The sequence below is a fragment of the Ornithodoros turicata genome, chromosome 1 (genome assembly GCF_037126465.1).
Source record: "Ornithodoros turicata isolate Travis chromosome 1, ASM3712646v1, whole genome shotgun sequence".
Lineage (NCBI taxonomy): Eukaryota > Metazoa > Arthropoda > Arachnida > Ixodida > Argasidae > Ornithodoros > Ornithodoros turicata.
The window spans coordinates 5,810,191-5,827,163 of NC_088201.1; the positions used below are offsets into that span (position 1 = coordinate 5,810,191).

General features: G+C 47.7%; 1 protein-coding gene across 1 annotated transcript in view; it reads left to right on the forward strand.

Annotated features, from left to right (window-relative positions):
* Positions 1–16,973, forward strand: part of LOC135373974 (coiled-coil domain-containing protein 141-like) — a 30,731-nt gene that overhangs the window by 5,551 nt on the left and 8,207 nt on the right. The window contains exons 5-14 of the mRNA XM_064609266.1: positions 1,443–1,639; positions 1,696–1,992; positions 2,492–2,647; positions 2,709–2,780; positions 4,427–4,549; positions 4,635–4,829; positions 5,517–5,627; positions 14,897–15,022; positions 15,097–15,264; positions 16,087–16,374. Of these exons, the coding sequence (XP_064465336.1) occupies positions 1,443–1,639; positions 1,696–1,992; positions 2,492–2,647; positions 2,709–2,780; positions 4,427–4,549; positions 4,635–4,829; positions 5,517–5,627; positions 14,897–15,022; positions 15,097–15,264; positions 16,087–16,374 (1,733 nt within the window). The remainder of the gene's footprint in view (positions 1–1,442; positions 1,640–1,695; positions 1,993–2,491; positions 2,648–2,708; positions 2,781–4,426; positions 4,550–4,634; positions 4,830–5,516; positions 5,628–14,896; positions 15,023–15,096; positions 15,265–16,086; positions 16,375–16,973) is intronic.

A 16,973-nucleotide genomic window follows, 5' to 3' on the forward strand; every position in this document is an offset into this window, starting at 1 on the left:
CGACAGCTCCCAACACCCGGTACATGTACTCGTGGTTCACTCTGTCAAAAGCTTTGTTCTGGTCAAAAGACACCAGCGTTGCCGACTGGTGGCGACTATGAGCCCAATAAATCGCGTCTCGCAATGCCTGAGTGTGAAGCACGAGGGACCGCCCAGGGACGGTGCAGGCCTGTGAAGCAGGGATGACAGAACCCAGGACTGGAGAAACTCGATTTAGAATTGTGGTAGAAATGATCTTGTAATCTGTATTTAGAAGAGATACCGGTCGGTAGGCATTAGGGTCACGACTCCGTGTGGGATCTTTGCAAATGAAGATGCATCAAGTATTGGAATAGGGCTGAGCTGAATGCAGAAGGTATCTCTATATCGCTGGAGCACATAAATGTATGGAAGTGCAAAAATAAGGGTGCGGATTCTTCGTCATCCTTTGCTGCACGGTGTATAGCAAATTTCCGTGCGTAACATTAACGCGTTATCAGAATGTGAGAATTCACTCTAAAACATAGATACTTTCAAAACCTCACATATTAAGAAGGACGGACGGACCTCCACAGGGGACGGGGGGGTTCAACCCTTTGTATTCAATTCATATTGCTTTGTCTGACCAGATGTATTCGTCATTGATTACCTTCATCGGAGGCAGCTTATATTATAGGAGGCTGATAGAAAACCCTGGATAGCTTTATATTTCACACTAACGTTGGCGCCGATTACAAAGTCAACCATGCCATGGGCGGTAGGGTTGCAGCTCAACGCTCCGAAACTAAGGGCTGCATTGAAAAGCCACTGTTGAGCTACCTATCAGTCACCACTATGCACTTTCGAAACGTCGAGCTTTCTGGAATATCTATAAGATACTCTAGGGAGAAAATCTATCTATATATATATATATATATATATATATCTTGAAAAGTTGGAGTTGGATCGGACGGCTACGTAATTATAGTTGAAATAAATGGGAGACAGAAGACGAAAGTAGGGCAAGTAACAAAAAAAGAGGTTTATTAAAACTTAAAAATCATAAAGGTTAGGGAGGATGTCTACTTTACGGCGGAAGCTCCGCCTTCTTCGGGACAAAAGAGCTAAATGGGTTCTCTTTAGCTCTTTTGTCCCGAAGAAGGCGGAGCTTCCGCCGTAACGTAGACTTCCTCCCTAACTTTTATAATTTTTAAGTTTTAATAAACCTCTTTTTTTGTTACTTCCCCTACTTTCGTCTTCTGTCTCCCATTTATTTCAACTATATATATATATATATATATAATATAATCCTAGGTCACTACCATCCTTTGAATTTCGGTCGATATAGCCAGTCTGGCGAACTACGGCATGTATAAGGTCACCACCACCGTGTCGTCCCAGGAGGACCACGCAAAGATAGCTTCAGTTCATATGACTAACGAAGTTATATTAGCCACTTAATTACTACGAGAAGTGCCCTGCAGGTGTCCTGGAAGCAGCGCGCACCACTCTGCAACCGTTAGAAGCCTTGCAGGAAGCCCTAAAAGGAATGGCAGGCGCCGGAAGTCACTACGAAGCGCTTCAGGATAGACGTCGTGCACTCGAGCCTCAATACACCGCCCGTCGAGACGCGTTGGAGCGACGTCTTACGCACCTTCTACTCGCCCACGATCTGGACGAGGTGAGTTCAGGTGTGCGACCTCACGCGGATCAACGCTGCCCATTGTACACGCACAGGCGGAAGCGCAACTCGAACAAGGAGAGCGTGCGGGCGACGGTGATCTCGGTGACTCCCAGGCTCGAAGCGAGATACTTTTACACGAGTGCGAGAGTGGAGCAGCTGTACGGGGCGAGAAACTGCGGCATCGTGCCCTGCGCCTGGTGGGATCCGCCGAACGGTTGCCCGCCGGTGAGGACAGCCTGCGGGAACGAGCCTACGCACTGCTGGCTCGTGTCACGGGCGTTCTGGAGAAGGACAACCAACGTGCTCGAGACCTTCGAGATGCAGTTCACTTCTTCGGCGAAGCTCAGGCGGTTAGTTTTTGGCACTTCTAATCCAAACATTTTTTTTATTCTTATGCTGTCACTGCCAACACTGGTACAGGTTGGGACAAAAGTTTACGGAACACGCGAGCGGCGTACTTTTTCTTCGGTGCGACACCCTAGCGGCTGCAGGAAGCGGGTGAGTTCACTGTTTCGGAGGGGTGGAAGGGTACGCTGTTAGCGACACACAGCGGTATAGCTTCCACTTCCCAAACAACCAGGCGATGCCGGAACTACCGCTGTGTCTCTGGCATCGCACGCTTGCACCCCTCGGAAGCAGTGAACTCACCCGCTTCCGCCAGCCGCTAGGGTGTCGTACCGACGAAAAAATACGCCGCTCGCGTGTTCCGTAAACTTTTGTCCCAACCTGTACATCGATGATAACACCTTCACACCAGCAATTATGGAGCTTGCCAAACACAACAGCATTTTTCACAAATGAACGTGATTACTTTCTCTATACGAGACGTTTAACTGCTCGCATTCATAGGCTCTGGGCCGACTCGATCAACTGGAGCTCCAGGTCCGCACGTCTGGCGCGAGTCCGGACTTGCTCGGTCTGGTCGACGCTTCCGTGCAACGCCCGCTGGAATTGGGGCGTGATCTTCTGTCTCGAGTTCCGAGTGCGAGAGGGGTCGAGGCCAAGGTATGTTCACTTGCGGTCGAGGGAATGAACATATCGCCATGTTTATGAAATTGCGATGCAGGTGCGCGAGCTGGAACGGCGTCGCCAAGACGTGGCGGACCTCTGCAGCCAGGATGTGTCTCGGCGAAGCAGCGTACGTAGAAATGTTTGTACTCGTTACGAGAGTTTACTCACAAATTCCTCTTGGGTACACTAGCATTGCCGCTATGGGGATGTTAGCGAAACTCGAGGAAGTGTCGTAGGCTGATGCAGGGGCGGATCCAGGATTTTTCCGAGGAGAGGGGGTCCAGCCATGGACAGCATGCTAGACACGCGATCTAGGGTCAATTAACCACTGAAGACAGAAATTGAGGAGGGGGTCAGGACATCCGGGCCCCTCTCTAGATCCGCCTCTGGGCTAGTGAGACTGGGCTCAGATGATGACGAAGGTGGTGATGTGAGAGTTATGGGAGTGTTGTACACCGTTAAGGCTGCCCTTTTTCCCGCAACCAAAAGACATCGAAAAAAAAGTACTACTTGCCAAAATTGATGAAGTCAATCAAATGCTTTTCGGTGGAGGAATTTTACCGCATAAAAAATTTGCCGTTCCCTAAAATATTTATGCCCTAGGCTTCCCAGGTTCCGTCATGATGACGTCACAGAACATGTTTTAGAAGCTGTCAGCATTAGAAGCGTGTGTGTGACGTCGCTCTGAATGGAATAAGAGAGTACGCGAGGGGTCACTATGACGGTACTAGTGGGAACGAGACGATCTGTGTGGCAGAGCTGGTGGACAGGCAGGAGGTTTTCATTCATGGTTGATTAAAAATATTTCGAGATCGTTCCTGCGTATGCGACCTGCACATGAGAGAGTTATGGTGAAGTACGCCATGCGCCTGACAGTTTCCTACACCCTAAGGAAAAAAAAAAGGGTAAATTGGGGAGTAATTAAAGCTTCTGGTACCCTAGATTGTAGGTGCTCCCCATTCTAGTCCACTGACCCCGAACTTTACGTACTGCAAATTACCCTCAAACTTCGAATAACCTTCCGCGCATTTAGTTCCGAAAGGGGCTAATGGGTGTGGCAGTGCATGTACGTGCTAAGTAGACGTTACACCCTTTCAGAGGTAACGTGGGTGTACCATAACTCACACCCTTTGAAGTGTAAAAGTTTGAAGGTGTTGTGAAATACACCTTGAGAGGTAGGAAGGGAGTTGCCTCAGGACAGAAGCCGCCGATATTTCGAACAGAGACTGTTCTTCTTTTGGGAAGAAGAAGAACAGTCTCTGTTCGAAATATCGGCGGCTTCTGTCCTGAGGCAACTCCCTTCCTACATCTCTACCGGTTCGCTGGATTTCTACCCATCTGCCTTGAGAGGTAGGTGTATTTCTTTACATCTACAAACGTTTACACTCAAAGGGGTGTGAGTTATGGTACACCCACCTCACTCTCAAAAGGCTGTAAAACGTTTAGTGTGTATAGTTTACTCAGTGCACCCCATGGTTAAGGTGTATTTCATTGCACACCCACTATGTTGGGTGTAGCTGCTACACTCAAAATGCTGTGCGATATGGCGCACCCAATTGACACCAAAAAGGGCGTAAAAAGATTTAGTGTGATAGTCCTCAAAAGGACTAGAATTACTATGTTTTTTTTTTTCTGAGGGTATATTGACGATAAAAATAGTTCTTCCAGAAGAACTACTTCTCTGAGAATAGTTATACAACGACACTTCAGGGGTTATTGGGGGTGTAGGGAATGACTGGAATGAAGCATAATCCATTTTATTTTGTCCAACAGCTGTACGCGCGCTGTATGACCGAAGTGCAGACCTTCTTGGAACGGCACCGTGACATGGGACGAGACGAGAAGAGCGCACGTGACTTCCTCCAAAGCCACCAGCGGATGCTGGCTGACATGCAGGCATGCGGTTACGACGACACCTGACTGGCACCTACTTGTGCCAATGATTTTTTTTTTGTTTTTTTTTGTTTCGTTCTTATCGTAGGGAAACGAAGCTAGTCTGGCTGCTGATGACATAGCTGGAGACCGTTCGTGGCAGCGGTTCCGCACTTTCCTGGAGATGCGCATCTCCGTTGTTCGGCGTGTCATTGCCTTCTGGGAACTGTTCAACTCGCAGGCTAACGTACCGGAAGCAGCTCTGGAGCGCGCGGCTGAAGACATAACGCACGAAGCACGCGCAGTACGTAATCGACATTGTGTCTCGCGATGTCTTAAGATAGAAAGAGCGTGAAATAATCTCGTGACATAAGACACAACTGAGAGCTCAGCACTTCGTATGACACGAGATTAGGAAATGCTCAACCGTAGCAAAGCGTTGTCTTCTTTGGGGAATTTCGTGGTTATAGCCAACTTTAGGTGGCTACTGTTTCACCGAGTTCATAGGTCCATTGTCAGGGAGCCCTTTCCCCGCACCATAAAATCTGGGTTCACAATGGGTTCACAATGTCCTAGAGAGAGAGAGAGATCGTATTTATGGAAATCGTTCTTTGCCACCAGATCGCTGGCATCCTCGCAGGGTACTGAACCTACAACCTTGAGATCAGCCACGTATCTGGCACGTATTATCCGTGAGTTTACATGACAGCGTTCTTGAGGAGGCAAGCAACGAGTTCTAACAGGAGCGTTGTAAAGGAGTTGAAGTAATTCGAGACATACAGCTGAGGATAGGACGTCATCTTATCATCACCCTTACAACTGAATGTAGCCGCGTTCGATAAAAGTTTGGACTTCCCAACGTTGCGCCGCATAGCGGACGCCAGTATACTCAAGGACGATTCCACGAGTTGCAAGCATTGTATTCCAAGTTTTCAACACGATGTTAGCGGGATGGCTTCCTAAACGAATAGGTGAACGGCCATGCACGCAGGTAGAGGACCCGACCTTGGACGTCACAAGTGCCATGGGTTCCATTCGGGAGGTCTTGGAACAGCGCCGACGAAGTTCAGCTGCTGACGATTTTGTCCGCGACGCACAAAGGGTGAGACTATGGTATTAGATAGGTGCTTACGGAAGGCTACCAGAGCATGACGACGAACGCAGCATGTTCTGGGAGCATCTCCGTAGGCGGGGTACAATGATTCCCTGTCCGGATGATCATTGCGCTGGGTCATCAATGCTGCTTTTAGAACGCACAACAGTGTACTTGCTGAAGGACCCGTAGATTGCTTTGAAGTGAAAAAAGCTGACCTCACTTCACTTTGAAGCAGTTACTACTCCCCTTCAGTGGAGGGCATATCAGTCAGAAGGGCTTGACGGTGTACATTGTGGGCAGGGATATTCCCAGGATTTTCATCTCGGGGATCGACGCCCATATCTCATGTCCTGTGTGGCGTTTTAGCCCTTTCTGGCCGGTATTTTGGGGAGGTGTGGCAAGATTCCCTTGGGGTGTGTTAGGGGGTGTGTGGGAGTGCTGGGAAAATCCCTGGTCGTGATGTTCCTCCTGCATGGTGGGCTGGTTGAGGCACTTTTCAGGGGATGGTGGACACCCTCTGTCCCCTCCTCCCGCAGGGCTGCTATACAGTCCTGCCTGCCGTTCACCGTTGCACTGTCTTTTTGCTTTGTATGTTCGTGTTTCCCAACTCAAATTACAAACTTGTACGGGGTACAGATACTGTTTTGTGTAGCCAATCCGACATTACCACTGTCAATAACGCCTCGAAGGGGATATATAGTCGTATATGGCTCATTTTAATCCAGTGCCATCTACATTAGTTTATCTGCCATTTGAACTACTGAAAAAAAAAAATAAATAAGAAAAATAAATAAATAAAATAAAGGACGTATTTCATCTTCTATTACTATAGAATCATTACGAATGAATGAACGAATCAGTTGATTAATAGATGGTACGTCACTGTACGTACACTGTGGTATGTCACGTTTTGTTTCTGGGTCACAGGAGGGTTGTAGGGGATCCCATTCCATGCATGAGTATACAACATCCAGAAGGATTAACATGCGTCCTGAGGCAGAGAGAACAAAAATTGTGAGGTCATCTCTGGACTGCCCTACCCTGACCTGTCATCCGTAGGATGAGGAGAAGGGAAACGTCAGGGCACTTAGGCACTCAGGGCAGAAAAAAAAAAAAGAAAAGGAAAAAAGAATCCTCACGAGACTATGAGCCGGAATAATGAAAGTAATTGAAATACTGAGGAGAAAATACTTAAAAAAGTATTTAAATTAGATTACAAGATACATTTCTTGAAAAGTAATTAGCAAGATACAAAATACTGAAAGGAAGTATGCATCTCAAAGAGCTACACTGAAAGCTACACTTGATCGGCTAGACAGCAGGGTCTTCGATATAGTAAAGGTGTTGGGACTTTGGGCACCGAACACGAGGGATGCTGCCTTGGCGGCACTTGTGAAATTTGTCCAGAGCTGTGGGATGGATACAACCTTCTAGCATCCTGTGTGCATGATCTTGGGATAATTGTGAACAGTGTTTAATTGTGGACTTCTAGTGAACATGTGGATAGTGGACTTCTGAACAGTGAATAGCGAACTTGCGAGTAGAGCACCTGGGAAGTAGTTTTGGGGGGTGGGGTGGGGTGATAATTTTTGTTAGGAGTAGCAGAACAAGTCGGGAGACGAGTTCAATTTCTCCTTGTTTTTTTTTCTTACAAACAAACAAACAAACAAACAAACAAACAAACAAACAAACAAACAAACAAACAAACTGAAAGGAAGTATTTAAATTACTGTATTTCAAATACAATACTCAAGATACGTCCATACTCTCATTCAAATAACTGGACACACACTAACTCCCATCACACTCTCTCCTACATGTCTTCTCATGCATACACACACATACATACAACACTAGAACACAGGTACGAGGCAACGGCATCTACTGAACAGGGTGGAAAGTATAACTGTTCTGAGGCTGTTGTGTGTATGAGAAGACATGTAGGAGGGAGTGGTGATGGGAGTACGGATGGGGAGTCAGTGTGAGTTGAATGAGGCTCCTCGGCAAGTCGTCGGAAGGCAGTCGGAAGGCTGGTGTGCAGTCGAGTCTTCTCGTTAACGGCGCGCTTATAGGCCCTTTCAGTCAGTTCGTACAGTTCGTAGTCAGTACAGTTTCAGTCAGTTCGTCAGTCAGTCAGTTCGTACAAGGGCCACATACCATCAAGGTATTGGCATATATGCCGACGATGTCTCGGTCTTTTGTTCAAGTCGAGGGGGGAAAATATGTCGTGCTATTGCGCCATCCGGTGCCACAGTGTTAGCTGGACTGAAAGTTCCGGCGCCTGAATTGGACAGTGGCGAGAGAAGCCTGTTAGCTTTGCGGGTCTGGCATGCGGACAGTATAGGGCCTCCTATATACACCTTGGCGTTCCCCTTAGCTCTGCTCGTTGTGCAGCTTTCTTCTGGTCACAGCGTATCGCCAAACTGCGTACATGCGTTGGCTCATGGAAAGCGCTGCATCTCTCGGTGTTTGCAGGAGCTCGAATTTGTAACATTCATCTGGCTCATCGTGTGGGATACTATCTGCAAACTCTTCCATGTAGTCGAACCCAGATCAATAGTATATGCACCGTGTTTTTGCTACTTTCCTTTGGAATTCCTCGTACGAGCGCACTGGACGCACCAGTCTTTTTCACTGTTATGGAAATGGTGGCCTACACCTTAACCATATGTTTGCGAGGCAATTGGTGTGTTTCCTTAAACATGTTGATAACCCTTTTCTGGCGCATTGCATCGCCACTTTCCGAGCTTCCTAATATTGTGCCACGTACCTTTACCACAGTCTTCCACCGCATGAGAATTAATGTGGCTTTTACACCGGCTTTCAAACACCTCCGCAGTGTCGGCGCATCCAGCCTCTGTTCCACGTGTAGGGTGCGCGGTGATCTCCATCACATCCTCCTGATCGCGAGCGCGCCCTCATGGAAACTGCTCTGCAACGCGTCGATCAACGCCAGTTCGACTTGGCCAAAATTCTCGGGCCATTGTCGGACACCTCACATCAGAAATAAGGCCTACGAGTTGTTGCTGAGTTCCTCTCCAGCACTCGATCTAATGGACGAACTCTAATTGGACACCCTTCCATCATCATCACTTTCTCATCCCTTCCACAAGCGTAATGGGGCAGTGTACCACCATAACGGCGGAGAATGACCCACCACATCATCATCATCCCATTTATGTGTGTGTGTGTGTGTGTTGTGGTCTCCACAGTGTATGACACTCCGCTGTTCATCTGGAGGTTCTACAACGAAGTATAGCTGCCGCCTTTCATTTTCTGCTATCCTTGTTTTCCCTTGAGTAAGTCTTTGATTCTTCCCATCGTCGTTTGTACTGGGCTGCTGTGGACATGCTGTGCCCATTGCCTCTGTACAGAAGCACGCTCTCATGGATGCATGTTCTCGCGTAATGCGCGGATGCCTCTAGAATCCAAGGTTAACGATTTCTTCTTTCGCCTGCACACAACTCTTCCGGTTCGAGCATGGCTGCGTGATCGTGGGTTTTGGGTTCCTTTTGACAATTTCACGTGTAAGATGTGCCCTGAGCAGGCTTCCCTCGGACCTTCCCTCCCTTGGACCCTCGAGCACGCTTTTCTTTACTGTCGGGACGCGATATTCTTCTGGTGTGTATTCCAGAGGGCTTTCAATAAGATATCTACCTGTGTCCGCGCGCAATAAGGTTCCTTCTTGTTAGGCCCGTGGAAGACCCTCCACGGGATGATCTGATCTTGGTTGGCTTGTATTCTCTGTGGATAGCACGTCGAATACGAGATCGTAACGATCATCCGGTTGGGTCCTGACCGAATCCTACCGCCGGCTTGTGCTGTCTGAGGTTTTCCCTGGGTTTTCCGAAGACTTTCCAGACGAATGTTGCATACCTGCCAACTCTCCCGGATTATCCGGGAGACTCCCGCATTTCGTTCGGTCTCCCGATTGTACGGACGCGCGCTCCAATATCCCGGAAAATTGGGTCTTTTTGCTTGTATTCCCTCGTTTCCCTTTAAATGCTGCACGAACGCATCCTCGAAGAATTGGACAGCCCGTAACACGTGTTTCGCGGCACGACCATTTTAAGGCTGGAGGTCGAGGCAGGTCGCGTGTTTCATTGTGACCATATTTCTCGAGCTGACGTGTTATCGTCCAGTCCAGTCCTCCAGTGTTCTCGTCAGTCCAGTCTCGTACGATAGTTTCGTCTCCTCCGATGCCACTCTCCAAACAGAAGAAAAAAAATAAAATAAAAAATAAAGACGCCAGTGTGGCCTGCTTGGTAGGGCACTTGACCTGTAATCAAGAAGTGCGTGACTCAAAGGCATTGAAGCTTGTGTTGTGTTTGTCTGTTTGTGTACTGAGAACAGTTACTTTCCGGCGTAATTTCTACTCCTATTATTAGGTTCCCAAGATCAGTTAGTTAACAAATCTTGACGCCCGGTATGATGAGCCCCGCTATTTTCCGTTCGCAATTAAAAACGAATACGACTTGAGTTTAATATACCTGTCACACGGACACTTTTGATCCGCATTCAGCCAATGCTCATCGAGCTCAATGTGGATCCGGCGCTGTCACACGGGCACGTTCGAGTAGGATCGAACTCGGATACTGCTTTAACCCGATCAAGCTTGTTAAACGCGATTGAAATTCTCGAGACGGATTGAAGGCCGTCATCGGCATCCTCGAACTCAGCGAATTTGTAGTAGTCAACAAGAACGGTACATTAATTTTGCAAATATTCCTATACAAGGCCATGGAATTTCATGGTTACGGTTTTAGTCTAAGTATGACGGGCGACTGCGTTTGCTAATTTGTTTGATCTCGACCACTCTCGACACCGCGCGCCCCGTAAAGGCTTAGGAAACACCACAATGCGGATGCGGTTATTCTCAACATTTTAGGAACATATTTGTCAATCCCAGCATATACTGCCTTAGGGGCTGTTAGCGCCACCTGTCGGCAAGCCAACCTTTCAATATACGCATTGAGTTGGACCATGTAGCAGCATCGCGCACCGAACGCTCTTGAGTGAGAAATTTGATGCGGATCGGACTTACGGCATTTTTTATTCTTCGCGAGAAGCAATTCAATTATTTGCCTTTCGCGATACTGATTTCTGCATCCGACACGGCGGGGTTGAAATATTCCGCATCTCACTCCGTTCCTGGCGGACCTTCTGAGGAAACGCGGGTGCGTACTGTTTCCAGTGCAACGGGCTAAAAAAATTTCTCCCTTCCCGGCGCAAACATTGCATCCGTTGCCGTACCCTTCACCGATTTCCGTTTTCGGCGCTGTCCCTGAGAGAAACAAAGCAGACGCAACAGCGAACGATATCCGAAGCAGACAGGAAGCCAAGCCTTGGCCGAGGAACAGAAAGAGCGAAGGAAGAGAAGGACATTCTGAGAACAGCCGTGTTGGCTGGCGCTGCGATCTCTGTGCGTGCTCAGACAGCCCACTTGGCACTAGGCACCCCGCGGTGAGAAATAAATAAATAAAACACGACCAAAGAAGAAAACATGCTGATGCGTAAACTTCCCTCTGGTCCGGAAGGCAAGTCAAGCAGTTTTCAAGGCGGAAGCGCGTGAAGAGCGAGAGAAAAGAAATGTAAAAACTGGACCCGTACAGGCCTAAGCAGATGAACCTCGATCGGACAGATTAAGATAAATTGCAGAGGCTGAATTAACCATTAGGACGAACACAATCAACGCCCAAGCGGCGATCTCAAGGACGCCAGTTGACGAGAAGTCAGTGGGTGGCGATGACGAGAATCGAACCCACACCTTTCGGGTGTATTTACACTACTTACCTTACACAGCTCAGGTGTACTTACCTTACACTACTTTTTTATGTGCACAAAAAACTTTGTACTGCACAAAGTACTTATCGAAGCGCATACATGCAATGCGTGAACAGATGCGCAAAATATGTACAAGGTAAAACAACAACAATATGTACAGAATAATTTCTGATACGAGTTATGTACACTGCTGCATAAGTAAAAGACATATGCACGAAGAAAAACCTACAGACTTATGTTCGCTTACGCACACATGGACATAGACAACAATAACAAGAACTTGCAAAACAGGAGTCCGATAGTCGGTAGGACCACGAACTATTAAATCGAACGCTGCAAACCACTGAGAATTGGGGGTCACACATGTTTGGGATAACAAAGATTTACAGAACCTAGCGATTTAACCTATACGGCGGAAAGGCCACGGTCCCACTGGCGCGATTATTATACGATCACGCATTCCTCGGGCTACCATTACACTACGGCTGACGTCACGCTCTCATCCGCTTACCGATGCCTGGTTATTTTTTTTTTGCCAGTAATCGCAAGTTTATTTTATTTACATAATATGTACACTCATGCACATACACGCACGCGGCTCGCAGGCTGTATAGAATCCAAGTCGAATAACAGTCCAGGCGGTGGTGGTGGTGATGGCGATAGGGCTTGCCGTTGTCGGCCTCACGTATGTGGGCAACGTCACGACTGACGCCCTGGGGGAATGTGCGTCCTGGCCCGACTTCTAAGGGAACTGTGCCGACATGTGTCTGAAAGCGTCTGAGGAAAACCCAGGAAAAACCCCAGACAGCACAGCCGGCACCGGGATTCGAACCCGGGTACCTCCCAGTCTCGACGTGACAAGCGGTCCAGGCGTTTCTACTACAGGCATTCATTAAAACGAATACCCTGTCGGAGAAACCCTAAGCAGATCGACGGGTATGTCACGATGTCCCAGCGTTCAAAATCCCAGACCTCAAGATCCACACCCAGCGTCATGGCCGAGTGCAGGGCTAAGGCGTCCCGCTCGTTGGTGATATAGCCAAGGCCGTGGGAGGTAGTGGGTTCGAATCCTACCACCGGCTGTGCTGTCTGAGGTTTTTCCCTGGGTTTTCCGAAGACTTTTCAGACGAATGACGGTATACAGTTCCCCCTGAAGTCGGCCCAGGATGCATACTAACCCGCCCTGTCCCCCACTCCTTCCTGCTGTCCTCTCGCCGTCTGTACGGCGCTCATAGCCACAGTTGCTTCGCGGCGCTATCACGCAAAAAAAAAAAAATAATCAAGATCCACACTACCGAAATCACAAATTGCAAAATCAAAGCATATATGTATCTGCAAGGTCTGAGAATGAAGACCTCGTCGTCGCGTTACTCTCAAACCACCAATCTCCGTGCGCTCGTTAGCCTCGTTCTCAGCGACGACACAAGAGGGGTGGACTGCCAAAATCGCTCTTCCCATTGGGATGAATTCTGGTGGCCGCCGTCTTTAATGAGTATGACTGACGATAACGTAACGTTCGATATAGCTAGTCATCCGGTAAAGATGTGAGTATAGCGTATTAACGTTCAAAATATCAAAGAAAAAGATGATTGCTCGCTTTCGCGTGTGATGTGCACAGTTGTTCACGTGAAGAGTGCTGGCCGGTGCGATATCTTTTCTACACCGGTTCCCGAGCGGGAGAAACTGAACGCGCACGAAATGAAGAGGAGCGAACACGAAAATGAACGAAAACACACACGGGAGAATGAAGGCACTCGGCAAACTGCAGTCCACACGTGCACAGTTCATGTGACTACCACGGGGTGGCAGCACTAATGGCGGCGCCCATTGATGCGGCGTGCCAATGATATCTCCGATGGAAGGCGGTGTAGATACTGAAAGCTTGAATAGTGTAATGTAATGCGTATTTTCAATTTGGCAATACAGCTGAATACAGACATAGGAAAAAGAAGAAGGAAGATAGGTACATACTGTAGGGCATAACGTCTAGTGGGAAGTGGTAATACGACCATGTCATAATCAGCAACCCCTATGAGGAGCCCGTCCGCACGATCCGCTAGGGGCGCTACTCATCGGCACGCGAGATCTGCATCATGATTGGACGATGGAAATTTGAATTCTAAACGCGCAGAAGCGTACGTACGACTACCGTAGCAGACGACAGAGATAGCTCCTATGAAAACGTGTAGAATGATGATGATAAGCAACTTCAGAATGAAACATCTGTGGAATATCCACCGCTTGTACAGAAATACTAAGGTAAGCTGAAGTACAAAGTACTGTAGAAGTTGAGGAAGCAATAGCTGGGACGATGAGCAGCGCCACCGCTACCTTCCAAAAATGCGGTGCTGGGAAGGGGTGCCTATGACATGGTCGTTGTAATCTAGTAGGTCGTGGTGGTAATACGTGCCCTTTGGGGAACGTCGTAGATCGTAATACCGTCCAAACGAAATCCCGTCACATGGGAAATTGAACGTCATTTCGCTGCCACACGAGAAGAACGTGGAACGATATACAGGTAAAGGACATTGGCTTACCGAATGAGTTTGGGGGAACACATTCGCTTTTGCTCTGACACAAACTGCTTATACTCTCGATGGCAGAGGCGCAGTAGAAACGACATAACACAATTCTGACATTATGTTCTCCTGGCGCAGTAAAAAAACAGCAACGTAAGAAAGTAATAATAAGGCACACACACACACGCGCGAATTAAAAGTTCTCGGCCAATACGTGTTAATTTGTTTTTGAATTTTAAAGGAACGTCAGTGCCTGAGCTTCATGTTGGTCATATCGATTTGTTGAGGGTGCTTCGTATACCTGCGAATCATCGCGAGCAGTTCTGGCTGGAAATTTCGCTTCCAAGACTCACAAAAAGCAAGCAGCCGAAAGACGAGGACATTCTCGTACCACCAACACCGCATTTCCACCCTTCCGAAATTCGCTTCCAAGAGCTTTTTGAAAGAAGACAAAAAATGAATAAGACATGGACGCAAGTGTAGTGCGACCCTAATACTTTACCGATCGTCATTGCCATCGTTGGCGCATTTTCTTTCGCCGTGCAAAACTCTATGCAGCATGAACGAATGACATTCAGCGTGAATGTCATTTCCCGTGTGACAGGGGTCACTTGTGAATGGTAGGTGAAGTACGAAGATGCACACGAATAGCGTACGTCCCTGGAGCCTCAAATAGACGTCTTCAACGGCCGAGGTTGACTTGTGTTTACGGTAGCAGCTTAGGGGCAGTTTATGGCAGATGGAAACGATTGAGTCGGGAATAAAAAGTGGTCACACAACGAGGCACCGCGCTTGGTCCTGCGCGCTGGCGAGACGGTACGGGATTTCCAACGCAAAACTTTTTTGTACTAGACCTGGAACTGTCTTCTCTTGGAAATATATGCGGCTTCGGACCTCAGGGTTTCCCTTTTTTGCTCGTCTTTTTCTCGATTATCCTCTCCATAATTCCACTAATCACAAGTCTTGCCGCAGACAACAGAGTCTGCGGTCAAGGTGGAATCCGAGCTGTACCCTGCCATCCCGAGAGAACTGAACCGAGCCGAAACAATCGCCCAGTACTTGGAACGCCATCTCGACACACTCATGCCTTTGGTGCGGGTGAGTGAAAGATGACGGACTCTATGTTTTAGTAAGTGCTTGAAAGATGACTGTCACCTTGCTGATGAACGCAGACCATCGAAGCTGAACTGGAAGCCCACATCGCAGCGGCTAGTGGGGACCCGAGCCGAGCTACCGTCGCGGAGAATCTCCGCGCCACGCAGACACGTTTTCTTTCACGCATGACCGAGTACCAAGAGTTAGTGAGTCACATGACGGGATTTTTCCTTCACTTTGCCCAGGTAAGGAAAAGCACAAAAGTATAGCCGACAACTTCAGTGGGTGTCATAAGGGCAGTGATGGCCACTAACTGCTTCTACAGTAGTTTAACTATAACTACTAACTACTTTGTGACTGAGTAGTTTAACTAGTAGTTCAACTACTTTTCAGGGGAGTAGTTAAAACTACTTTTTTAACTACTGCAATGTAGTTTAACTACATCTATAACTACTTAACGTTGTCCACCAACACCAATCCCTTGTTGTGTTCTTGGACACCTAAATATGAATCACAAGCAATAATAAACTTGCCACTCAAGCCAGACTCAAGACTCAAGCCATTGCTACGATCGTCAAATACAAAGCTTGCGGCGGGATTCTTTCTGTGCCTACGCGATAAACTAAGTTGCAGAATTATTTCACAGCGAATCAAATGAGGCTTCACTAGACCAGCATTAAGAGTGAATATTTAGTATACATGCACGACACAATTGCTCTGCACCTCCGTTCTCATCAAACAAGTAGCTCAAGGTAAAAGTCGGAAGCGCAATCGTGGCGTAAAGCTTGCGGGCAAAATCGGAAGTAGTTGGCGCCTTCAGTAACCTAACTACTGTAGTTAACTACTTAAAATAGTAGTTTAACTAGTAGTTGCCACTACATTTCTGCAAGTAGTTGATAACTACTTTTTAACTACAATCAGGTAGTTTAACTAGTAGTTTAACTACGTGTAGTTAACTACTGGCCATCACTGCATAAGGGTGTGAAAACTGCTTTTCACTTCATTATGACACCCTTTTAGAATTCGCATGTGGTGTTCAGTATAGTAGTCTTCCTTCTCACTTGCAGCGTGAAAAACAACTGGAAGCTCTGGAGCTATCTGGAGACCGAGCGGCTCTGGAGCGCCGTGGAGAACCCATTTTATCCGAAGCGCAGGAAGAAGCGAAACAGCTGGCAAGCCTGGTGGAACGTATCGAGCCGAGCGAAGCTGCCGTTTTGGACCGAGACAAAGTCACTGCCTTGATAGAAGCTCGCCGCGCCCACCTCACTGCTCACCTTCGCGATCTTGAACGGTGCTCGCAACACGACGCTCGCCTGGGCCATATGGGGGAAGAACTGCACCATGTACACAACGAGGTATGGACCAGTTCTTTGAGTACGCGTCGGAAGCAGCACTCTACGAAAACGATATACGATGAAGAAAGCTGTCAAATCCAATGGTCAGCAATGTGATGTCAGCCGCTTGAACCAGCCCGTGTGTCGTACACCTTAGGCGGGTCTGGGATGTGCTGAGGGTAAAGCGCGCGTTACCCTTCCATTGTTTGAAGTAACGTAATGTTCCTTTTAGATATACAGTCAAACTCCTTTACAACGAAACTCAGGGGACAGCAAAACAAATTCGCAGTAAAAGTATTTTCGTTAAAAAGGATGTCCATTATTGAACCTATAGGGCTCCAGCGGGACCGCAAAAATTTTGCTGTAGTGGTATTTTCGTTAAAAAGGTGTTCGCTATAAAGGAGTTTGACTGTATAAGCCCTAGGTAGTCCGCCTTTACGCTGTAATAGACGAAATACAGAACAAATTTTGAGAGAAATATTTATGGTCGGCACAGGGACAAGATCTGCTCGTCCGGCGTAACATAATAGCGTACACAGTGTCTAAATAACTTGAACGTTTTTGCTCGACTTTGGTCCCTCCAAGAGGCGACGGTTCGCTTTCGTGTGGTCGAAAAACGC